The 24,851-nt window shown below is 50.6% G+C and overlaps 2 protein-coding genes across 7 annotated transcripts in view; both read right to left on the bottom strand.

Annotated features, from left to right (window-relative positions):
• Nucleotides 1-871: 871 nt before the first annotated feature.
• Nucleotides 872-19,246, bottom strand: WSB2 (WD repeat and SOCS box containing 2). Of its 3 annotated transcripts, XM_036448895.2 has the most exons (9): nucleotides 19,071-19,245; nucleotides 12,893-13,061; nucleotides 8,383-8,627; nucleotides 8,096-8,227; nucleotides 4,683-4,783; nucleotides 3,423-3,595; nucleotides 2,588-2,698; nucleotides 2,386-2,493; nucleotides 872-1,812 (listed from the first exon to the last, which is right to left on the bottom strand). In XM_036448895.2, the coding sequence occupies exons 1-9, from the start codon at nucleotides 19,081-19,083 to the stop codon at nucleotides 1,650-1,652; spliced, it is 1,215 nt and encodes a 404-aa protein (XP_036304788.1). In that variant the 5' UTR covers nucleotides 19,084-19,245; the 3' UTR covers nucleotides 872-1,649. The 3 variants fall into 3 exon arrangements, with proteins under 3 accessions (XP_036304788.1, XP_045441355.1, XP_036304787.1); XM_045585399.1 differs by lacking the exon at nucleotides 2,386-2,493 and having other exon boundaries at nucleotides 19,071-19,246; XM_036448894.2 differs by lacking the exon at nucleotides 19,071-19,245 and having other exon boundaries at nucleotides 12,893-13,080.
• A 2,705-nt stretch (nucleotides 19,247-21,951) lies between these two features.
• VSIG10 (V-set and immunoglobulin domain containing 10) overlaps nucleotides 21,952-24,851 on the bottom strand; it is a 32,934-nt gene continuing 30,034 nt past the window's right edge. For 2 of the 4 annotated variants that reach the window (XM_036449201.2, XM_036449198.2), the window contains one exon: nucleotides 21,952-24,190. In XM_036449201.2, coding sequence (XP_036305094.1) covers nucleotides 24,133-24,190 — 58 coding nt within the window. In that variant the 3' untranslated portion in view covers nucleotides 21,952-24,132. The remainder of the gene's footprint in view (nucleotides 24,191-24,851) is intronic. The other 2 variants (XM_045585396.1, XM_045585397.1) reach the window with 1 other exon arrangement.

Raw genomic sequence — 24,851 nt, 5'->3', positions numbered from 1 at the left:
CCGGGGGAAGGACAGGCCTGGGTGCACGGGTGGCCGCTCACTACAGCAGTCAGTGCTGCACTCATCACTCGTCAGATTAAAATAAAGCAGCTTACTTGTTGGTTGTGTTACAGTGACTTCTTTCCTTAGTTACAAAGACACTGACTTATTCAACTTGTATCTGTGTGAACTTTCACCTGATACCACAGCTTCGGAGGCTGTTCTTTAAAAGGGAGGAGTCGGTTTTCCCATCACTCCGTGGGACTCGCTCCCCGAGGATGCCAGCAGTGTTGGAAGCGAATGGCTACATGGGGCCTCAAGGAAGCCACTGAGCCTCCCAGACCACACTATTCGCAATTTTGCAAGATAACCTCAAAATTAAAAACTTGCCCAGGCCATTCCCAGCAGTCCTGTTGCACTCACTTGTCTTAAAGGGGACTTTTTTCCCTAATGGAAGAAATGAAACAGACAGCCAAAGCTTTTAACTCTTTCCTTCCATGAGTCTCTCATCTTGAAATGTTTTCTTCAGCAACCAAGGTGGTAGAGGAGAGATTTATCTCCTTTTTCGACACATTTCATATTACCCTGGCCTCCATAACGCACTTTGTAAGAAAGCCAAAGGATAAAATGTTGCATTTCTTTCAAAATTATTTAAAATATATTAAATTTTCCAAAGGCAGATTATGTTTGAAGGAGGTGTCCTGACTAGATAGCTACATCGCTGGAGGAGGATAGACCTTAAGGAGCTGTGTGTGTGGAGGGGTAGAGCTGAAACTGGCTCACAAGTCCAATAAAGAGAAGCAGCAGTTAGACCTCGTACATAAGGATGCGGCTGAAGTGATGACATCACCAGTGCTTCACACAATTAAGGAGACATCTTCACAACTGTTCGACTTCAGTACTATGGTTTTTAGATATCAAGAAAAACACAATTGTACCTTAACATCTGTTCAGAAAATACAAATAAATATGCTAATGAAAGGCAAACAACCAACAGCTCAGCCATCATAACAGTCATGCAGTTTAGGAGTAAATCCCATGTAACCAGGCATATAAGTTTGTCGTCTGCACATGCACACCATTGTTTAAAAAACGAAAAAGCCAATTCTAGTGTGTTAGTCAGGAGCATAGCCTGAGTCACCTGTAATTTGGTTAATACCTCACACCAGAGCCTGCTCCATGAAAACTTTGCCCGCTGCTCAGAGAGAAGCTAGAGGAAGGAGAGACTCGCCAACATCGACTCTGACACACGCGGAGAGAAGCTGAAGCAGCCTGGCGAGGCAGGAGCCACACCTCCCAGCACAGGGGCTGAAACCCCTCGGCCACTACAGCGGCTCGCGAGGCCTAGAACTCTTGTTACCAAAACGCCATTATCTGCACTTTGAATCAAACTACCAGAGAGAATTCTAGACTGTTGTTTCTCAGCGGGCTGGAGACTTCAGAGAAGGCTCTGGCCACGGCAGTGGAGTCCCTCCTCTATGACCGGCGGTCACTTGTCATGGGGAGAAGAGCCACTGGAATCTGGTTTTGCTACATTCTGTTCACAATCCCCAAGAGAAACTGTCCATCCAAGACCAGGCGTTTGGCCCATAATCCCAGCTGCTCCTCCGCCAGGGAGCTGTATCTGCCACAGAGAGAACACGCGAGACTAGGCGTGTTTGTGGCGTTGCTTACAAAGTCCTGTATGTGAGGAACTCTTTCATTTTCTTGGGGATTGGCAGTGCCAGCACTTGGTAGGTGGTGAGGAAACTCCGGAGGGCTTTCCGGCATAAGTGCTTCAGTGACGACAGGACCCGAGGAGCTGTCCAGAACTGGACGTGGCCGTCCCTTGTCCTAAAACAAAACAGAAGCCATGCATTCAGACAGGTTTGGAAATACCTGTTTCCACTGTGCCGGATGCTAATGTTTCTACTCTGACTGCACTAGCAGGAGCCTCCCGAGAGTGAAACGGAACCCTGGCTTCTGAAATGGATGTAAAAGCTGTGCTGCTGAATAATTAAGGCTGCTACCACCTACGAGGATTATAAGAACTCCAGACACCTCTGCCACCCAAGTGCTCTCTCTGCCAGCACAGCCTTGCTCAGTCATCCTGTGAGTTCAACAGAAGGATGGACGCCACCTACTGAATTACAGATGGTCCCTGAAAGCTGGTCTCTGCCGGGAAGGATTTCCATGTAAATTCTGCATCATGCGTTGTCATGAATTGTAACTATAATTACACTGAGATTAAGTATATATTAACAAATGATAACCTATATTGGCAGAATAGGTTATTCGAGTTTCATGTAATCTTGAATTTCCTTAAAGCCTTCCTCGCAGGCAGGAAAATTCTAAATGCTTTCTTTCCGTAAAAAGCTGCATGGTATACTCAGCAGAAACTGCTGCCCACCGCTGGCAGATACGTACCCGGTGGCAATGACTCCACCGTGTGGAAAGAATGTGCAGCAAAGACCATTGGTCATAGGAGCAAATGCAATTGGAGTTTTCAGTTCCAGGGCCCAGATCCTGAGGAGCCTGGATGAGAAGGAAAAGCACGTTTGCACGTTAGCAAACCGGGGCCAGACGCCTGGGAAACGCTGCAATGACGCGCGAGAGAGCCCCTTGTTACCTGTCATCCGCCACAGTGGCCAGGTACAAGCCCTCTGGCGAGAAGCACACAGACCTCAGGGAGCTGATGTGGACGTCACTGTCATCCATGGGGGGCTCGAGCTGGGTGTGGCTGAGGAGAAAGAAACGGGACAGTGAGGGCTGATGGCCACCCCTCACCCTTCACCTTCATCCCCAGCAGGAGGCCAAACTACCTGGCTATGAAAAGGCTCAGGACGCATCTTGTGCCCCATATGGAAAACCTTGGGACTTGCGGACTAGAAAAGAAGACTGGAGAAAAGTGCATTTACTAAGGCTCCGAGTGGCTGCAGAGGGGGCTGAAAAGCTGTGCCAGTTTCCTTATGCAAAGTAGGTCAGCCCTCACTTGAATGCCACGGACACACCGAAAGTCTTTTTTAGGCTAAGATACATGATAATTATAGGCCTACCTATTATTCGCTTCATAAAACAACAGAGATAAAGGAGAAAAATAGACCAAATTTGTGAGAACATGAAAATTCATAATGGAAATAGCAGTTTCGATAAAAGGACCGTTCTGAACTTGTTACTACAGTTATTAGTAAATGGAAAAAAGAGAGTCACTTTGAGGTTTCTTAATGCTGAATCCAAAGTAGAGTCTCACTTAGCAGGAGAGCTGAAGGCACTTGGGTCTAATTTCAGAACTTAACTGACAAGAAAGCACTACTGTACACCAGCCTTAGAACAAGCACTGAATCCGTGTCTTTTACCCAGGATGCCCCTCCCGTGCCCCAACTCTAAAAGGGACTTGTCTCATCCAGCAAACTTCTCATCAGTCACCCCACAAGGAAGCCGTAAGCAGGGGTCCGGGTCCTTACTGGAGTGACCTCAGCCGCTCGCCAGTGTAAGGGTCCCACATGATCACGTTGGTGTCGTAAGAAGCCGTGACAAGCAAGGCAGAGTCCGGGGAGAAGTCACAAGAGACAACACTGCTTTGGTGGCCCTCTAGCTTCCGGATTAACGTGTAGGACCGCATGCTCCAGAGGAAGACCTGTGGAAAGCGACAGGGGCCTGGTTAGGGGCGGAAACACAGTATGAGAATGTGAGCAGTGCCCACGTCGGGCCTCATGGCTTAGGAAGACCCGTTCCCCACCCGTTTCTCTAGCTCTTCCAGAATGTGTCACAGAGGCTTACATAAAGTGATAGCTCCGCTTCTCACTGTGCCTAGCCAACGGACATGCTGGAGGAGTGAGCCTTAAGGAGAGCAAACCGGGCCACCTCAGGGAGACTGCCAGCAACGGGTCAGGAGAAGCGTCCCAGTTCCGCTCCTGAGCGCTGTCTGCAAACACGCAGCCCGTGTGGAGGGAGACCTCAGCCCCATGCCAGCTGTCCTTGCGTTTACTGCCAAAGCGGGGCCAGAGTGAACTCCAGGCCTGCCCACACGTGCAGCTGCCGCACCGTTTCACACCCTCTGTGCTCACAGGACCCTGGAAACCGGCCCCCACCACTGCACATCCGACACAGCTCATCACTTTACACCTTCCCGACTGTCATTATAAATAGGGTTTTATTTTCCTTCCTTTAAGAAAACTCGCACTTTCACATAGTTCCAGACCTCGAATGAATGATTAACCACCTGGGCCGCACCAAATAGTGAATTCTTAACTTCCCCGAGTCAACCGCAGCAAACCGCTCCATGCAAAACTGTCCCAAAGTTTTCCTGAGTTTCTAATGCTTCTTTAAAATAACAGGCAGGATGGCAGGGCGAAGTTCAGTAAGTAGCTGTACATTTTATAATCTGGAGTGAAAATCCTAATTAGGTCGCTATAAACTACATGGTTCAAAGGAAATCTGGGCCCATACATGGGTTGCAACTTTTAAAATCATAGACTCTCTGAGGGGAAAAGAAACTTAAAAAGCACCCCCTTTCCATTTGTAAGGACAAACAGGCCTCCAATGAAGGTGGCGATCTACATAAACTTACCTCCTCTTCTGGCTCATGTCGAAGTGCAAATGGAAAGGGCGGTATGCAGGAGGCAGGGTTTGAGACGCCGTCTCACACACAAGGTGGCTACACACCCCCAGGTCCTGCTGAACTAACACAACAGAGGAAATGGCACCCGATGTGTGAGACTTACCGACTTTTCTCCAGCCGCAGAGCAGAGCATGCTGCAGTCCGGGGAGATGGAGCAGCAGTACACCCACTGCAGATGGCCCGACAACACCTGAATCTGCTTACCTGGCGGACAGAGGGCAGACAGTGAGCTTCTCACACCACGAGCAGGAAGACTGAGGAAGGGCGTGATGGGCCACCCACCCCGCTATCAACTGAGTGCCACCGCCCACTTTTTAATGCAGAGAAAGAAGTATGACAAAACCTGTCATTTAAATATGAAATCTATTCATATAATATTCTAACACCCAAAGGAAATCACTTCCCCTGTTACACCAAACTCCACGGGATCATCAGGATAAACGGTGTAGATAGATCAGGTCCGATAGATCCCTTTGATAGCGAAGCACATTCTTTTCCAGTCCCCCACCACCTCTATTATACTTGGAAGCATCCTTCCAAATCTGAGTGCATCTTCACTTCTCTCTGTGATGGTTTCCCCTCCTCACAAGGTTCCCACTCCACATCCTCCCCCTTCCCTGAAGGAGCACCCTCCCCCCTGCTCTGGAGTGAGACAAAAGTGGGCTTGCACCTGGCTCCACTGTGCACTTAGCACACAATCCTGAACTTCTCACGTAATCTCTCCAGGTTTCAGTTTTTGAAAAAACAAAACAAAATGTTCATCCATAGGGAAATGACTGAATAAAGAGTGTAACAGGAGCCCAAACCGGTTTGGCTCAGTGGATAGAGCGTAGGCATTCGAACTCAAGGGTCACAGGTTCAATTCCGGTCAAGGGCATGCACCTTGATTGCCGGCACATCCCCAGTAGGGCGTGTGCAGGAGGCAGCTGATCAACATTTCTCTCTCATCAATGTTTCTAACTCTCTACTATCCCTCTCTCTTTCTCTCTGTAAAAAATAAATAAAATATATTAATAAAAATTTTTAAAAAAGGAGTGTAACAGGTAGATCCACCTTATTAATTCCTATTAAATTAAGAATCTAGATTTCCCATGAAGTATCTTTAATGAAAAAACAAGATTCAGAAAAAAATGTGAAGACTACGATTTCATTCTTGTGAAACATAATGATTCCAAAACCCATAAATGTAAGAGTGTGATTGTCCGAATAGGATCATACAAGTGTAAGCAAAACATGGAAAGAAATATGGAAGACTCTTAGCATGGGTTACACAAGATTACAGGGGGATTATGGAGGAATTCAACAGATAGGACAATTAGAAAGATGGCAAGGCTGGCATGGGCAGGAATCAAGCTAAAATAAAAAAAAAAACTTAAACAATTTTTTTTTGTTGTTGTTAATCCTCACCTGAGGATATTTTTTCCATTGCTTTTCAGAGAGAGTGGAAGGGAAAGAGGATAGGGGGGAAGAGAGAAACATTGATGTTGAGAGAGTCACATGGACTGGTTTCCTCCCATGTGTCCCGACTCCTAATCAGGGGCAGGGAGCAAACCCACAACCCAAGTATGTGTCCTTGACCAGGAATCAAACCTAAGACCTGCCAGTATTCAGGCCAACACTCTAACCACTGAAAACCCCAGCCAGAGCAGGAAAAAAAAAATGTGTGTGTGTGTGTGTAATTTTAAGAATATATATGGTTGACAGAGAAACATATCGATTAGACATTACATTTTAGAGGGAAGGTAGGAGAGGGTGGGGGTAAGGGGGAGAGATCAACCAAAGGACTTGTATGCGTGCATATGAGCCTAACCAATGGACACAGATAGCAGGGGGGTGAGGGCATGAGGGGGGAAGGGTTGTGGGGGTAATGGGGGAATAAGGACACAAATGTAACACCATAATCAATAAAGAAATTTAAACACACACACACACACACACACAGAAAAAAAAAGTATATATGGTCATTTATAAATTTATGGATGTGGATAAATATATATTTTTCAAAGTCAGTCATGGTTTCTCAGCTATCAAACAGGAACAGCACACCTGCCCGGAGGTTGGGAGTGTTGAATAAATGAAGGCACGTCATGTAGGGCAGGGCCCAATACCTGGGAACCTGCATTTCCCCTCCTCTTTGAAAAGCCCTAATAACGGTTCTGGTCCATTCTGTCCACTGTGTCACCTGCAGCTTCCCAACCACCACGTGACTTTCAAAGCCCCTTCAAGAACCTTCCTTCAATGGTGGCAAGCTGCCTCTGCACACATAACAGCAATGGCACTGCCTCTGAATGACCCTCCCGGTCAGCAGGCCGGCTTGGATTGTGTGACTGGGTCCCACGGGAACGGGAAGGAACCGTACAGAGCTTAGTGACCAGGGGCCTCAGGTGAGGAAAGGACAAGCACCTCCTCCGCTGTCTGGAGAGATGACTGGGCTCCTTTCTAAGAGGGAAGCAGACAGGGCCCTCCCACGGTCTGGGGAACAGCCGTGGCTTTGCATGATCAGGGTGAGTGTGTCTCTTCAGGAACTGCCTGCATGACCACTTCCTATCTCCACCTCCCTCCAGCCTCCGCTGCCCACCCCGGTGGGCAGAAGTGACCTGGGTGGGCAGCGGAAAATTCCTTCCCTCAGTCACTTTCCAGAGACGGCGGGACTCTTTGTTGGGCTGCTCCTCTATCTAGTTCTGTTCAAGGCAGAACTAGCCTGAGAGGATTCTGCTAGACCTCGATTCCACTTCACAAGAAACTTTATTTCTAACAGAAAGTGCCCACGGAGGATGGCTTCCTCTAGATCAGCGGTTCTCAAATGGGGAGACTGTGCCCTCCACGGGGAACGGGCAATGTCTGGGCACAGTTTGTTCGCCACGACTGTGTAGGATGCACAGCCCATAACAAAGACGTTTGCAGCCCAAAATGTCAGCGATGCCATGGCGAGAAAGGCGTTCTCCATCACGGGATTTTTTTTTTTTTTTTTTTAATCAATTAATTTATTTATTTATTTATTTTAATATCTTTTATTGATTTTTGTACAGAGTGGAAGGGAGAGAGATAGAGAGTTTGAAACATCAATGAGAGTCATCGATTAGCTGCCTCTTGCACACCCCCTACCAGGGATATGCCTGCAACCAAGGTACATGCCCTTGACCGGAATCGAACCCGGGTCCCTTCAGTCCCCAAGCCGACGCTCTATCCATTGAGCCAAACCGGTCCCGGCCATCACGGGATTTTCAATAAAGGCGATAGCAATAATGGCAAAAACTGGTTCTATTGGTTTTTAAAATCTGTTTTCCTCCTTACAGTGTATAAATACGTACTCAATCAATAGACAGATATACAGAATTTAAATCTTCAAGGGATGAGGGGGGAGTGATCAGGAAAGAAGTGCCTGAAAAGGCTCCTAAGAAACAATAATAGAAAAAAGATGGAGAAACGCTATTCTGGGTAACAGTGACACAGGTCCATTGGGAAGGGCACACACAGTATTGTGGGAGTTCCCTGGGAGTTCCGTCACCTCCATACCATGTTTATTCAGGTCCCAGATGCGCAGAGTCTTGTCCCGAGACGCAGAGACCAGAATCAAGCTGCCACTGGGCGTGAAGCTCAGATCTCTCACAACGTCTTGGTGGCCGGAAAGATTCAAAAGCAGGAGCCCTGGCGGGGCGGCGGGAGCACTCGGTCAGTGGGAGACGGCACTGGCCTGCCCGCACAGCCGCACCTCCGCCAGCTGGGGGGCTGGGCCCTTGGAGCCCCCCGTGAGGACATGCACACGAGCCTCCCCGACCTTGTGCCAGCCAGAAACCACCTACCTGTCTGCACCTCCCAAATCTTGATCTGCCCGTCGTTGAGTCCCGTGGCGAGGATCAGGCAGGAGGCGTCTGGCCCCGGGGGGTGGTGGCGCGCCCAGAGCTTCCTGCTGGGTGGACAAGGCCACGGGCTGAAGGCCAGGCCCCAGACAATCTGCCCACAGTCCAGAGTCTTCTCCTTCGGGCTGCCTCGCCCCTTCGGGTCATTTTTGCTGCTCCGGCTTTTGGCTTCGAACCCTTTAGGGATGCTGGGGAAGGAGAGCGTTCTTAATGAGGATGCAACTCACCAGTCTACCCACTTTTCATTCAGGGCATCTAAGGCTTGAAAATCACAGGAACAAACTGGGCCTCGGTGAACTCTGGTGTGACTTGCCTGTTTAGAATCCGGGTAACAGGCTTCCCTGGCCTGGGTCAGCCGCTCCGGGACAGCCCTGCCATGGGGGACTCCCTGTGGGTACAGTCCTCTGGGGTTTCGGCGTGTGAAAGGAAAGCGCGCTCGGCTTTTCCACCCAGGAAAAGAAAAGAAGGCACGCACCCTGCAGGTGTGGAGCTAGGACAGCACTGAGCGCCTCACTATCCATCTGCAGCTCTCCTTTGTACACTTTGCTCGGTACACACTGACTTCTGCCTTCACTCGCTATGTTCCAACCAATTAACAAGGCTCTATCATTTGCTCCAGCCGGCAGGATAGTCAACGGAGAGAAAGAACCCACAAAGCTACTCAGGACGCACTGAGCACCTGACCCTCTTCCTTTCTCGTTCTTCTTCAACACTCAGTCCTAACAAGTGGGCCCCACCGCTCCGCCTCGCAGCCAGGATCTCAGAGGAATCACAATTTCAAGTTATACTACAAAGCCACCTAACTCAAAACAGCCTGGTACTGGCATAAGAACAGGTATATAGACCAATGGAACAGAACACAGAACCCAGCAATTGACCCAAGTCATTATGCTCAATTAATATTTGACAAAAGGAGTCAAGTTAGTCTCTTCAATAAATGGTGTTGGGAAAATTGGACAGATACATGCAAAAAAATGAAATTAGATCACCAACTTACACCATACACCAAAATAAATTTAAACTGGGTAAAAGACCAGTTAGATGTGAAACCATAAAAACCCTAGAAAAAACATAGGCAGCAAAATCTCAGACATCTCTTATAGCAATGTTTACGGGTATATCTCCTAGGACAATGGAAATTAAGGAGAAAATAAACAAATGGGACTACATCAAAATAAAGAGCCTCTGCACAACAAATGGACCATCAATAAAATAACAAGAATGCCCACTTATTAAACAATAAACAAAAATAGACTCAGAGACATAGAAGCATCAAACAGATTCAAACCTCAGAGAGAAGGCACGGGAGGGTGGAGGGGGTAAGAGAAAGCAATGAACTCATATGCACATATGCATAACCCAGAGACACAGACAACAGAGTGGTAAAGGCTTGGGGGAGAGGTGGGTGGGAGGGCAATGGGGGGGAAAAGGAACATATGTAATACTTTCAACAATAAAGATTTATTTAAAAAAAATACACACAATCTTTGACAGCTGCTAAAATATATAAAAACTAGGGGCCCAGTGCACGAATTTGAGTACCTTGAAAAGAACTCTGGGATGCGAAGCTGTGGTGGGCACAGCGTGGCCCATCCTTTGTTCCCCCACCTGGCCCCTCCTGCCACAGCCCCCCGTCTCCTGTCTGCTGGCAGCCCTGCTACCACAGCCGCTGCTCCCGTTGGTGAGTGCAAGTGGCAGCTGCTGCCTTGATGGCCCCTCAGGAGCAGAGGGAGGTGGAGAAGCCCTGAGGGGCGACTGGGGCTGGCAGCAGCCGCTCACACCCACTGACGGCCCGGAGTGATCGGACCAGAGTCCGGTGCCAGCAGTGGTTGTGAGCAGTGGCTCTGGTGCTGGCAGCAATTCCAGGCAGGACCACAATGCATGGGAGCAAGAATTTTCAGTAACCACCAAAGGCTTGCCTGGCGCCCTGCCTTGGTCTGGTGCCCCTGCTCACCTGCTTCACCATCCCACCATGGTTGACACCCACCATGTTCCCCACTTGGCCACCAGATGCCAACCCCCACCATGTTCTGTGGTCAGTGCATGTGATACTGACCAGTTGTTTGACTGTTCCATCATTCGGCCTATTTGCATATTAGGGTTTTATATATATAGATGCCACAATGTCTTTAACCATTCTCTCATCACCCAATTTGTAGCTATTTCTGATTTTTAACTACTGCATAATTAATTTTATGATGAAAATAGTGCATGTAAATATTGTAGATGAGCCCATTTCTGAGAATTCTAATCACTGGAAGGACATTTTTAAGGTCTTTGAAGTCTATTGTCAAATAGACTTCCTTCCAGAAAGTGCACAAATTTATCCCCTTGACCCCAACAGTATACAGAGTACCAATCTCAGCAAACTCTCATCAGCTTTACCTATGATCAAGGCAACATATTTCAGACTAAACTTCTAAAAGACTTAAATCTAATAGACAATTTATAAGAAATGCCTAAAGCAAAACAAATGAAACTCTTAAGGGCACAGCCTGTGTTTGATTTATTTAGGATTCTCACCCCTACCTCAGTTTTAGGCAAAGAAGATTTGCAACCAATGTTGGCTGAATACATAAATGCAGAGTTACCCTGGGACAAATGAAAAAATGCCAATGCTGGGCCACCTGCCTGGGGGCTCACAGCTTTCTGACACTGGGACCTGTCCAGCCCAAAGAACGAAAAAGATCAGAAACTAAACGTGGTAGATAATGAAAAGATAATACCCGATTTTAAAATGGCAGAGGATCTGAAGAGACAATTCTCCAAAGCAGATATACAAAGGGCCAATAAGCACATGAAAAGATGCTCAACATCAGTACCCATCAAGGAAATGCAAATCGAACCACAATAAGATGCCATTTCGTACCAACCAGGATGGCTATGCTATAATAAAAAAGACTGGCAATAGCAAGTGTTGGGGAGGGTGTGAAAAACTTTTTAACTGGTGGGACTGTAAAATGGAACAGCCACTTTGAAAAAATCTGATAGCTCCTCAAACAGTTAAACACAGAAAACATATAAAATCGTATTGAGACAGGCCAGTAAGCCAGGACAAACAGAATAGTTAGCTGAACAAACTAGCAAAGCAATTTACAGTACATACAGAAGGTCACCTTCATAGAAATAACGTCTAGGCCTCAGCTGTATTTCAGCTCCAGACCAAGAAAAGCAGCAAAACCAGGTGGGCGACACCAGGACCAGCCACGGTGACTGACAACCCCCAGCCCTAACACGGACCAATCAGTCAAGACCAGGAACCCAGATGGCACACCTAGAAGACGGATGAGTATTCTGTAGAGACCAGCCCGAGACCTTCCCGCCTTTGAGAAAGAGATAAAGTCTCAAGACAAAGGACCAGGGCGTGCTCTTGGCCTAGGGACGTGGTCGCCAACCAGTGGTCCATGGAGCACTGGTGGTCCGTGAGGTCCGAAAAGTTGGCGACCGCTGGTCTAGGAGCACCCCTGCCATTCCCTTCCCCTTCTTCCTCCTCTTCTTCCCCCCAGGAGCCTCTCCTACACCCCAAAGAACCCACAAGACTTGCACCTGAGGAGCAATGGGCAGTGGCAGCTCAGTCGTCAGAGGCTAGTCCCCTAAGCCTGGTCCCAAGGTGCCTTCCGCTGACTTTCCCCGGAGCTAGGCAGCCCCGCAAGGCTCTCCTGCTGCTTCCTCAGTGCTGAGTCCTTTCCTGTGTCACGACCCCAGCTTTACCAAATGTTCCCGCAGTCACCCGGGCTCGTCTGTGAAATCTGTCCTGCGCCGAGAACCGCCAAGGGCCAGGTCCCCTTTCTGGGAACAATGTGTCCACACAGAGACTTGTAAGCAATGTTCACAGCAGCATTCTTCATAAAAGTCAGAGGAGAAAACAACCCAAAGGTCCACCAATGGATAAATGTATAAACAACACGTGGTTCTCTCCATACAATGGAGTATTTGGCAATGACAGAAAATAAAGCACTGATACATGCATCCTCATAAATGACTGAAAACATTATGTTGTGAACGAAGCCAATCAAAAATGTCTACGTGTTAACTGATGGATATGAAATGTTCAGAATAGGCAAACCTATGACAACAGGAAGGAGATTAGTGGCTACTCAGGGCTGATGAGTAGAGGGGTTTGGAGGGTGCCAGCTTAGGGATATGGGGTTTCTTTTATGAGTAATGAGAATGTTCTAAGATTAACCATGGTGATAGATACACTCTAAATGGGCAAACTGTATGGTGGGTAAATTATAGCTCAGTGAATCTGTTTTTAAAAACTGGGGGCTGACATAATCTCGATGGAATCGGTTTTCCCACGTCCTGCATGTGGGGCTCTGGAGCCCGATGAGGGGCTCCCCAGCTGTCCCGCCGTGTCCCCTCTCCTGCTCCGGGCAGGGAGACCCAGGGCGGGCAGCAGTTTGAATTAAGCGCTCACGTTCCTCGGCACTCGGGCTGCCAGAGTACTTACAACTGCTCCTCCAGCGGCCAGGGGATCAGCTTGACGATGCAGTGTCCTTGAGACCACGCGAACCAGGAGCCGTCTGGGGAGAAGGCGACACTCCAGGTTTCACAGCTCGACTTCCAATCGAACTGGTGGGGGCGCCCGGGCTTGAGTTCGGCCAGCAGCAGCGGTTCCTCTGGGACCGGAGAGAGCATGCTTCAGACACGCACTCTCACTGCCCTCCTCACCTCCCTGACTCAGAGCCGAGAGCCACTGTCTCGCCACGAGAGCCACTGTCTCACCAGGCTGGGGCAGGCTCTGGGAGGGAACTGTCCCTTAAGTGACCGGGGCAGTAACAGTGGCCAAAGGCCACATTCCAGCGCCGTTACTCAGCTCTGGCACGCCCCTCTGTTGGTTAACCATGACTCAGTAACCTTTGGGAGGGTAACCCCAGTGACCAGAGGCCTCCTTTCCCATGAACGCCTGAAGAGGAAGACAGGAGAGGGCCAGATCAGGACTAGACTGGGCAAGGCTGAGCTAGATGGGGCAGATTAGGCGGCTTTCAAATGTATTTAAATTCTCTTCAAAAGAACCGGCTCCTGGGAGAAAAGGGTTATCTGAAACTCACTCCCACCCCCCCACCATCAAGACTGAAATATAATGTTCAGCCCTTGCCCTGCTTCCTCTTGCTTAGACCAGACTCAAACCCTGAGTAGCTCATGCTCCTTCACAGCTGGACTCCTTTTCTGCTTTGAAGAATCCCATCTAGATTAATAAGTGGGAAGCAAACCCTGATCTCACATGATCAGAGCAGAAATAAGTCCCCCTCTGCTTATTTCTTCTCTCCTGTAATAGCCAATTCCCCTTCCCCTCCCCCTCAGAATGTAAGCATCTTTGTTCGAAAAGAGCAAGACGAGTTCATCTCTGTGTCTGTGGGCCTAGTCCAGCACCTTGTGGGGAGCCAGTGACGGGAGGGCAGTCCCCGGTTACATCCCCTCTCCATGGGAAGGCTCAGTGGCTGGTGAAGCTCGTAAGGTAAAGGCCCTCGGAATAGATTTTCTGACCACGATGATGTGTAACGGTGACACATACTAATATAATGACTGGCTTCCCTCCTGCATGAGGTCACTTCTTGATGTGTATGTTCCACTTGAACAGTCCTGAGACTTTGACCCTTTTATAGCTGTTACCAGATAGAAACTAATTTAACACCCATAGTTTATAGAGTCTAGGACACATCTTTATGTGTCTTCTCACACTGTGACTGCCATGAAGTCAGGGGTATAAGGCAGGGTCTTTTTTCTCAGTGACACACAGGCTGATATGATGCATATCTTGGACTCAATGAAACAGATGGTAAAGGTGCATATATAAGTGCATATAATCATATCAGGGCTTTAGTGGCTTTGCTATTTAAGGAAGTTTCCTTTATATTCATCTCCTGAGGTTCTGTATGTAAATCTAGGTTTTAAAACATTAAATCCAAACCAGTGTTCATACAGGCCCCAGCAATTCCTCCTAGAAATTTGTGTTCGTATACATTCATTTATATCATCATTTTTCTGTAGAAGCATATTCCTCCGGATGTGAGTGTTAAAGGACAAGAATGTTTTACTGTGTGTTTTAAATCCGAAGCAGATCTCTAATGTTATGCAGCAACCCTGCAACAGCTCCTTCCAGATACTTCCTTACGGTGCCACAGCCCTAACCTGTTAGAGCCTCCTACATGTAGCCCAGGAGGTCTCAACGGGGGTAATTTTACACACACACACATACACACACACACCCCGGACACGTGGCAATGTCTGGAGCCACTTCTGTTGTTATAACTGGGGGAGGAGGGGGGGTACTGCTATGTAATGGGTGGGGCCATGGGTGCTGCTAAGCATCCTACAATGCAGAGGTCAGCCCCCACATGAAGAATTTTCCAGCCCAAAATGTCAGCAGTGCCGAGGCCGAGACCCCGTATGTACACAACACTAAATGACAAGGACAAATCTCATTATTCCACCCGGACTATATTTGCACAGGGTTCACTTCCTCCATATGCACATCAGCCATCCTGTATGGTTTTTTTTTCTTTTAAAAAGGGAGCTGTTGCAGGATTGCTGCATAACATTAAGAGCTCTGTTTCGGATTTAAAACATACAGAGGCTCTACATAATATGAAAAGGGGTCATCCTTGAATTTTCTCTTTTCTTCACCTCCCAATCCAAATCCATTAGCAAGTTCTATCAAATCTGTTTCCAAGAGACTTGGCAAACCTATTATAACTTCCCTTCATCTCCATGGCTACTATTCTAATCTATGCAACATCATCATCTCTCACTAAGCAGCCTTCCAACTGCTCTCCTAGCCCCTGCCATCCATTCTCCTCACCTTCCAAGGTAATCCGCTTCAACCTCTCTTAGAATGAAATACAAACTCCTCACCCTACCCTAAGAGTCCTGCAGAAACTGGCCCTGCCTTGTTTCCCACCTGGGCTTAGAGCTCTCCTCTTGCTCCTGGCTCTAGCATACTAACTAGCCTTCTCTCACACCCTCTTGGGGCTCCATTAGTTCCAACCCCAGGGCCTTTGCACCAGCTACTCTCATCCACAGGAATGCCTCCGTGGCTGGTATCTCATTTAGGTCTCAGCTTAAATGGTAGCTCCTTAGAGAGGCCTTCTCTGGCCTCCCAAGACAGTCTCCTTCACAACCTCTCACTTTTCTTTCTTTTTTTTTTTAGAATTCTATTATTATTATTATTATTATTATTATTATTATTTCAGAGAGGAAGGGAGAGGGAAAGAGAGCTAGCACTGATGAGAATCATTGATCGGCTGCCTCTTGCACACCCCCTGCTGGGGGTCATGCCTGCAACCAGGGCATGTGCCCTTGACTGGAATCGAACCTGGGACCCTTGTCCACAGGCCAATGCTCTATCCACTGAGCAAAACCGGCGAGGGCTTCTCACTTCTTTACAGCACAATCACTAATTTGATTATTAACTATCTTCCCCGACTAGGACATCAACTGCATGGGAACAAGGACCTTGTGTGTATCCCCAGTTCCTGGCAGAGTTCCTGGCAGAGAACAGGCAGGCAGTAAATATTTGTTGAACAAATATACATGATATACCTCCTTAAATATAAATAAAATGATGCCCCTAAACTATTATGATGCCTGTGCCAAACATTTCACATGAAATGCTTCTTAAACATGAGCCATTCCCAGATTTCACACTCTATTTCTGTGATTTGAGGATTTAATTCTTGCTATTTTAGGCTCAGGAATCCAGGAGCTAAAAGAAGAAAGAACCCAGTGACTCCTGTCTCTTCTTCAATTCTAGAACGAAGGAAATTCTGAAGGGGGAGTCTGGGCCCCAACTCCCATTGGCTGCTGGGAAAGAAAGCCGTAATTAGTGCAGAGCTAACAAACCCGCGCCCAGGGGATCCAGCTTCATCTGGGATTGCACCTGCCGTGGCCCTTCTTGGGGAAAAGATCAGGGTTTTCTAATTAAACCCTGGGATGGGTGTGGACACAGGCTGAACGGAAAGATATTTATGATGGGCCTTGTCTGTGAAAGGAGATTGCCTTAACACGGAGATGGAAGCAATGACTCCAGGCAGCAGAAAGCAAGGCAATTTGTCGTGCCTCAGGAGCATCACATTAGATTAGTGGTCGGCAAACCTCGGCTGGAGAGCCACATGCAGCTCTTTGGCCCCTTGAGTGTGGCTAGCCGAAAACCATGAGCCACTAAGTTTCAATCGCACTGTGCGTGCGTGCCCACACATGGTATTTTGTGGAAGAGCCATACTTAAGGGGCCAAAGAGCCGCATGTGGCTTGCGAGCCGCAGCTTGCAGACCACGGGCCTGGGAAACACTGCCTGCTGTTCCATCTCACCCTTCAGGGCTGGGTGATGTCGCCTTCTCAGAAGCCTTCCTGGCCTCACAATCTAAGGTGGCCCAGTTAAGCCCGGCCCGTGTGGCTCAGTAGTTGAGTGTCGAGCTATGGACCAGGAGGTCTTGGTTCAATTCCTGGTTAGGGCACACGCCCGAGATGTGGGTTCAAAGCCCAGTGTGGGGTTCGCAGGAAGCAGCCAATCAATGATTCTCTCTCATCACTGATGTTTCTCTTCTTTCTCTTTCTCAATCTCTCCCTCTGTCCCTTCCTCTCCAAAATCAATAATATATTTTTTTTAAAATAAACTGACCCAGTCACTTTCCTCTCACTCAATTTTCTTCATAACTATCCTTCATCTATCTTTTCTTGATGGCACTTGTCATTTTTATGTATTTATTGTCCATCTTTTCCCCACCCCAGCCCAAACTTATCTGTTCACCGCTATCGGGCTGTGCTGTCCAATACAGTAACCGCTAGCCACACCTGGCTACGGACCAATTAACAGGTGACAAGTCCAAACCAAGATTATGTATATAATATACATCTTATCGTGAAGTCTTAACACACACACACAAAAAAATCTAAAATATATTAATCATGATAACATATCGAAATGACGTTTTAGACATGTTGGACTGACAAAGATAGAGTTCTAAAATTAATTTCACCTGTTTCACTTTTTTATGCAGCTACTGGAACATTTTAAATTATATATGTGACTCACACTTCATTCTATCGGCCAGTGCTAGCACAGAGCAGGTACTGCACAAATATTTGTTGAATGAATAAATGAACTCCAACCACTGCTCTGAAGATACCAGCTCTAGTCCATTGTAACCCCATTACAAGAGGCTTTATTCAGTTTCAAAGAATGCAAAACTCTCAGGCTTTTCTTTTTTCTCTCTCTCTCTCTCTTTTTTTTTAACAGTATCTTGGCAGCTCTCAACAGCTCTGCTCACACCCCCAAACACAGAGGTCCATCATTAGGAAAAACCCAGAACTGGAAACAGATTCTTGCTAAAAGGACAGGCTAGCCCCAGATCACTTTCAGATTTAACCATTCAGGGGTCAGTGGAAATGACAGCGGAAGCTCTGAAAAGATTCAGGTAAGATTCAGGCGAACAGTGAGGCCATTTATAGCGTCCCGTGGGTAGCAGGCTCTGAGAGAAAGCCCTTATCTCCACGGGAAGGCAGAGAGCTGCCTCTACACCTCCCACTGAATGCCCGGCTCCGGCAAACAAAGAAATGTCACTTCCCAAGTTAAAGAAGTTACACCGCCCCAGGGTATCCCCTGGGGTTCCAGCCTCCCACCCACAGCCCCGGCCCCGTCAGACAGGGCGGCCACCTCAGAACCCGCCAGGGCGGGAGGAAGCGAACTTCGCTGGAGGGAGAACACAATGAGGTTCTGGAACACAAGCTGAGCCCCAGGCCCGGACCCCTTAGAACTGCTGCTCTGGGAGCTGCTAGAAGAAAGAATGGGGGTGCACGGGAGAGTGGGGACTCCCACAATAAATCCCCAGCACACACCCAGTTTTCACACGGGGGGGGGGGGGGGGCGGGGCCAGGTGGGAGGAGAACGAGGGGAACGCCTGGAGGTTTGGCCTTTGCACAGGGACACCCTCCCCACGGAGGTGACAAGTTCATGGGCGGCCGGGGCGCAGCCTGCTCCCCGGGTCCACACTGGCCTCCGATGACAGCTGCCGGCACGGGCGGAGGCAAGCGGACCTCACCCATCGGGCTCCTACACTCAACCCGCCACACACGCACCGGGGACCCGCACCCCTGCCCCCCCCGCGGCCCCCCGAGCCCCTCTTCACCGGGAAAGGCTCGGAATATAAACGTTACATGTTACACATATGTTTTATATGTGACTTACATTTACTTTTGTTTTTTAAATAAGGACCCCAGACCCCATGTTTACGAGTAGGCAAGTTTGGGAAGCTCCCAACCGCCCACGGAGGCAGGCATTTTTCTATTCATTTTGAGAATGTAAAGCTGACACTTGGGGGGTCAGGGGGTCCCCCACCGCACAGCGCGTAAGGAGCAGCGTGCGGCACCCGGCAGCCACCGCTCGGGCATCACCGGGAGGGCTTGGCGTGTCCACGTCCCACCCGGGACCCTGCTGAGCGGGGTGGGGGTCCCCGGCGCGCGAGGCCCGTCCTCCCGGTCCCGCCGGCTGCGCTGACAGCGAAAGTGAAACAAAGCTGGGCGCCGCGCACCCCGCGCCCCGCCCCGCCGCCCGGCCCGGCGGCGCCCCCGCGGCCCCTCGGCGGCCGAGCCCGCACCGCCCCGAGCCCGGCCGGGCCGCGGCCCCACTCACCTCCGGCCTCCATGGAGGACGCGCGGCCGCGGCAGGCAGCGCCTCAGCCCCCCGGGCCGCGGGCCCTCATTCCGCCGCCGCCGCCCCCGCCGCGGCCTCCGCCCTGGCTCCCGCCCCGGCCCCCGCCCCGGCCCCGGCCCCCGTTCCTCCGGCCCCCGCCCCGGCCCCGGCCCCGGCCCCGCCGAGCCCGCCGCAGCCCGGAGAGGCCATCAGCTGCTTCCCGTCACGTGGCGGCGCGAGGGCCGGGGCCGGAGCGGGGGCGGGGCTTGGGCGAGGAGGGCGGGGCCGGATCGGGGGTGGGGCGGGGGTTGTCGGGGAGCGGGGCCTGGGCGGGGCGCAGAGGGCGGGGCGCGGAGGGCGGGCGGGACCAATGGGAGCTGAGGGGAACTCGGCGGGGAGGGGCGAGGGAGGGTCAGGGCTGCGGGGAAAATGGGGGAAGTGGCGCTGCAGGAATGGGGGGACATGGGGAGAGCGAGGGAAACGGGGGGCGGGAGTGGAGCTGAGGGAAAACGTGAGGAGGCTCAGGAGGCCGCCAACCGGTGAAAATGGGGGAGCGGAGCAGGTGGGGAGGGTAAAGCCCGAGGGGGTCAGGGACTGAGCGGAGGGGAACCGGTGGGGGAGGCCGGGCAGTAATACGGGGGGTGGGGGGGATGGGTAAGAAGATCTGGGTAGAGAAGTGGGGCGCGGCAGGGAGCCGGGCTGAGGGAGGGGTTAGGAGGAGAAAACTGGGGGAGCTGGGGCTGGGGAACCCCGGGGAGGGGGGAACTTGGGAACATGCCCAATCGGTCTGAGTTAGTGCCATTCACAGGGGACCATGGGACCCGGAGGCTGATGTGAACTGTGCTGCGACTAGGAAGGAAACGGATAAAAATGGATCCGGAGCCGCGGGGGAGCAGGGATTGGGGGTCAATGCGCGGCCTGAGGAGAGACGGGGGCGGCGGGGGGTCCCCGCGGGGTTGCGGGGGCTGCCGCTGAGGCTGGAGATCCGAGGAGCCCGCGGGGGTCGGGGAAGGGAACCAGACCGCGGACACGGGGAGGACTCGGGCCGTGCGCGGTGAGGGCGGGAAGGGGCTGGAAAGGTTAATGGGGGGACCTATGTAATACTTTCATTAAAGATTTAAAATCAAATAAAAGGTTTAGAAAATGGGAAGCAGAATCAGAAGAGCCGTGACCCATGGAAGAGCCGAGGTTGACGTGGGCGGGCGCAGGGGCAGCGGCCAGAGAGCGGGGCCTGGGGGTGCGGGGCCAGCACCGGAGCCGCCGCGGGAACGTGGGGGGGCCTGGGGGCTGAGCTGTGTGCGCCCCCAGTCAATGGGGGTTCAGGGACACACCAACAGGAGGCCCGGGTGGGAAGCAGACCCCCGCGGGGGCGGGTGAAGGTAGGAAAGGCGGGTTCGGTTGGGAGGAAATCCATTCATAAAGGGGCAGCTGTGCTGGAGCCAGGGAGCTGGGAGTGGAGTGTAGAAAAGGGGGCGGGGGGGCCTAAGAGGGAAGGCCTGGCACAGGGCAAGGGGACGGAATTGGGGGCCTCAGCTGGAAGGTGGGGTGACATTGTTGGGGCTGCAGCGAGCTGGGCCCAGGTGACCATTTCCAAAGCCATCACCACGGGGACCATGGGACCCGGAGGCTGATGTGAACTGTGCTGTCAAGCGGCCCATCAGGTCTGTTTTCCACGGTGACTTCTAGCTCTTTAGACAGCCTGCGGTCTGAGCAGAGAGGCAGAGGTAGGGAGGGGGGAAAGAACAAATTTTTCAGGGACAGTTTAAAAAGGTGAGGGTGTCTCGGTAGGTTTAGAGGGTGGGTAGTACCTACAAGCCATGGAGAATAAAATGGAAACGAGAACAATATGGTCACCCACAGTGGGAAAGCCGGTAAAAAACTGGGGGAGGTAAACCCATTTCCCCACATCTTCCGGGTTACTAATCAAGTCTCAATCAAGTCCACTGAAGCTTTTATTTAAAAATAACTTTATTCCATAATCTTTTTTTAAAAAAAATCCATTATAACCTCAGGATGAATTTCTCCCAACCCACCTCCCCCCATCAAATATTAAAATGTAAAGAATGCAGACCATCTGCTTATTTTTCTTTGCAGCAGATCCCCGCCAGCCCCACGGTGAGAAGTACGGGTTGGCACTTATTGCATCACCATCGCTTTGACCCAGCCAGGAGGCTGCCCCGGGTTGCAGTGCACGGGCTGTGGAAAATTCCCACCATGTGCCTTCCTGCTGCGGGAACAGGGCCCGGCTGTGCTCAGGAGAACCGGGGCTCATATCAAAGCCATAAGCCTGCAGGAGCCCTTTCCCCAATGCCCACCAGGTTTTGAGAAAAAGAAATGTCAGTTGTGCCGAAACCGGTTTGGCTCAGTGGTGGAGCGTTGGCCTGCGGACTGAAGGGTCCCGGGTTCGATTTCTGGTCAAGGACATGTACCCAAGTTGCAGGCACATCCCCAGTAGGGGGGTGTGCAAGAGGCAGCTGGTCGATGTTTCTCTCCGACGTTTCTAGCTCTCTATCTCTCTCCCTTCCTCTCTGTAAAAAATCAATAAAATATATATATATATATAAAAAAAAAGTGTCAGTTGTGATAGCCCTGAACGCTTTGTCTTCCTGGTTTTGACAAGGAGACCTGGTCTCCGAGCTTACAACGCATCCAGATAAGAATGCACGTCACACACAGCATGAGGTGACAGCGTGGACTCTGCCACACCAAGTCCGTCACCGTGGACAGCAGGCCTGTGGATGGTCACTCACTCCTAGTGACCTGCTCATTGGGAAATGGGCCATCTTAAAAAAAAAAAAAAAAAAAAAAAAAAAAAAAAAAGGAAGCCCTAATTCTTTAAAAATCCTTAAAATGTGAAGATCCCCCAGGACCAGGGTGTGTAACTGACCCAGCCGTAATGTGCACACAGGGCCCAGATGCCAGGGAGCAGTCAGTCCCAGCTCCCTTAGCCAAGGGTTTATAGTGTTTGGCACCCAGATCTGGAAGCTCCCATTTGCTAGTGGAGAAATTCCGCCTCGAAGATTTTGCTACCTCCCAGGTACGGGTGCGAGAGAAGAGGACATAGCAGAGACATGTCCGTGATCTTGAAAAATCACCCGTGTTCCCAGCGAGGGAATTTTTTTTTAATTTTTTTTTTTTTACCACAGTTTCTTTTCTTTTTAAAAAATGTTGTTGCCTCTGCCTAATAGACACCTAGATTCAGAAATGGAACTTAAAAAAAAACCAAAAAACTGGAATTCATCTAAAGCGTCCAGCTCGGTGTTCAGTGACTGTAGGAACAACCTGTCTGGTGTCCTGTTCTGTGAATGGCACTAACTCAGACCGATGAGGGTGGTTACATACACGAGGCAAAAGGCCCAGCCAGACAAGACTGCAGAGGTCACGGCCAGTCTGGGGGTACACATGTGCAGCCAGCGCCTGAGCTGCCCAGTGTTCTGAGCTTCTAGGGACTTGCTTTGTTTAGTCGCTTCAAGAAAACGGACCAGCCCCAAGCACACCTGCGGGTAACCAGTGTCTCACTGTACCAGTCCCAGTCCGCTCCTGGAGAAGGGATGTTCTCCTTTAAGCTCCAGGTCTTGCCCATCGGAGCAGAATGTGCAACATTCAAGAATGCAAATTCAAGTCAGAGTTTTATACTTAGCACACACTCTTTGCACCTTTATAAGGCCCCGGACATTTTTTAAAGAGATCTGGGTGAAATGGGGGGAGGTGGGGGGATACCTCTAAACTATACAGGCTCTACTGGAAGCATTAGCGCTTAAACCCAGCATACGATGGTTTCGTTAGAAACTCGGCATCGTCCATCAGTGCATCTTCACAACATCATCAAAGAGAAGATGGGAACCAGCTCTCCCTCCACGGCCGGAGGAGCTGGTCTGCCCAAGGAGGACCGCCCACCAGCTACTCCCTTTTAAAACACGTCTCCTGCTTTCTCGCAAAGTCCCGGGAGAAAGGAAGGATGGGGAAGGCCGAAAGCTGACAGTGTCGTGTAAGAAGCTCTGGTATGAATACGAAGCTTTGCAAAATGTGAGGTTCTGATGAAAAGGCACTTTTTCTTCTGGGCCCCTGCCTCTTCTGAAAATAATTCTCTTTCCAGGGAAGCAGACGTGGTCAGGAGAGCTCCGATAAAGCCCTCGCCCGAAACCATCCCACAAAGAAGAATGGCGGGTCCAGGTGGGAACTTGCACCTGGCAGCTGACGTGGTTTTCCTCCACGGGGGAAGGCAGAGGAGGACAGCGAGCATCTCTTGAGCACCTTTTAGGCACATTCACGTCCAGAGTCCTCACCACGCCCCTGTACGACAGGTGAGTTCACCCATTTCACAGATGAGGACATGGAGGCCCAGGGCAGAGGCAAAGCAACCTACCCAAGCCCATGAAACATGGAGCCCAGACTCAGTCCTGGGTGATCCTGACTCACACTGCCCCACCCAAGCTGCCTCCCTCGGACCAGCCTCAGTAGCTGACCCTCCTCACCTTTTCCAGGGAGCTGGCCTTTATCTGGCTCCTTGGCTCACCTGGGCAGGGGTCCAGGAAGTGTCCCTTCCCCCACACCATGCCCTGTGCGCTGAGGTAAGCTGGTCACAGACTTCACTGGTGGCCAGGGCATGGCGGCCAAGGTCCTCCTCACACGCCTGCTCCCCCCAGATCGGCATCCGTGGACCCGGATAAAGCCAGGAGTCACCGCAGAAAGGGCACCTCTGGTGCCAAAGGCAGCTTTCCCACACACACCGCCCCTGTTCCCAACGTTTTCTAGCATCACTGAGAAGAGTTACAGCAAATCAAACCGGCTTGTTAGAAAACGGACAGAGGTGTGTGTGTGTGTGTGTGTATGTGTGTATTTGTGCGTGTGCGTATTTGTGTGTGTGTATATTTGTATGTGTGTATTTGTGTGTGTTTGTGTGTGTGTTTGTGTGTATTTGTGTGTGTGTGTGTGTGTATGTGTGTTCGCTGAGAGCCCAGTTTAAACCCTCAGGCAGGGGTTCAGGTCAAAGCAGAAGGAAAAGCTCATCTTCCGTGAGGCTCCCAGCTCACCGGGCCCGACAGGAGGGCGGCTCTCTGGCTCACACCGGCCTGTCTTCCTCACGGACCAGCTCACTCTGCTGCTCGCTGCTCTCATCTGGAGGGAGAAGGAGACCAGGTTCGGGATGATCTCAATAGGGGTGACCCTGTTCCCATCCGCCTTCAAAAACCTCCATCCCGGGCCCTCCCTGAGAGCCTCAGAGCCGGTGTCCTGCAGGAGCAGGTGGGGGGCTGCGTGTTCCTCCCGTTCCACCTGCTCCTCCCGTCAACATCCTGAGACGTGCTCGACCCTGTCCACCCTTCATGCCCAGGGCTCCCGGACTCCCCGCACCCGGGCGCCCTTTCTCCTTCTAGCTTATTCCAGTGACTAGCCTGAGGCCTGCCTCCGAGCCCACCTCTTCCATCCGGCCTCTCCTGACCACAGAACCCTCCAAGCTCTTGTCTGTCTGGTAAGAGGGCCTGGTAAGCAAGTCATTCATCGGGCAATCAACCCAATTCCTCCGAGACAGCTCCCTCAGAGCGCTGGGTAAGTCTTGCCTCTGTTTGCATTGTCCCCATGTTTTACTCTGTCCGCAGACAGGGCTGGCCTTCCTTTTCTTTTCTTTTTTTATTTTTATTTTTTAATATATTTTATTGATTTTTTACAGAGAGGAAGAGAGAGGGATAGAGAGTTAGAAACATCGATGAGAGAGAGTCACCAATCAGCTGCCTCTTGCACAACCCCCACTGGGGATGTGCCCGCAACCAAGGTACATGCCCT

Source organism: Pipistrellus kuhlii, unplaced genomic scaffold, assembly GCF_014108245.1.
Source record: "Pipistrellus kuhlii isolate mPipKuh1 unplaced genomic scaffold, mPipKuh1.p scaffold_m20_p_20, whole genome shotgun sequence".
In the NCBI taxonomy this organism is placed as follows: domain Eukaryota; kingdom Metazoa; phylum Chordata; class Mammalia; order Chiroptera; family Vespertilionidae; genus Pipistrellus; species Pipistrellus kuhlii.
Note: the sequence above shows the minus strand (reverse complement) of the source record. Positions and strands in the feature narration are given on the sequence as shown.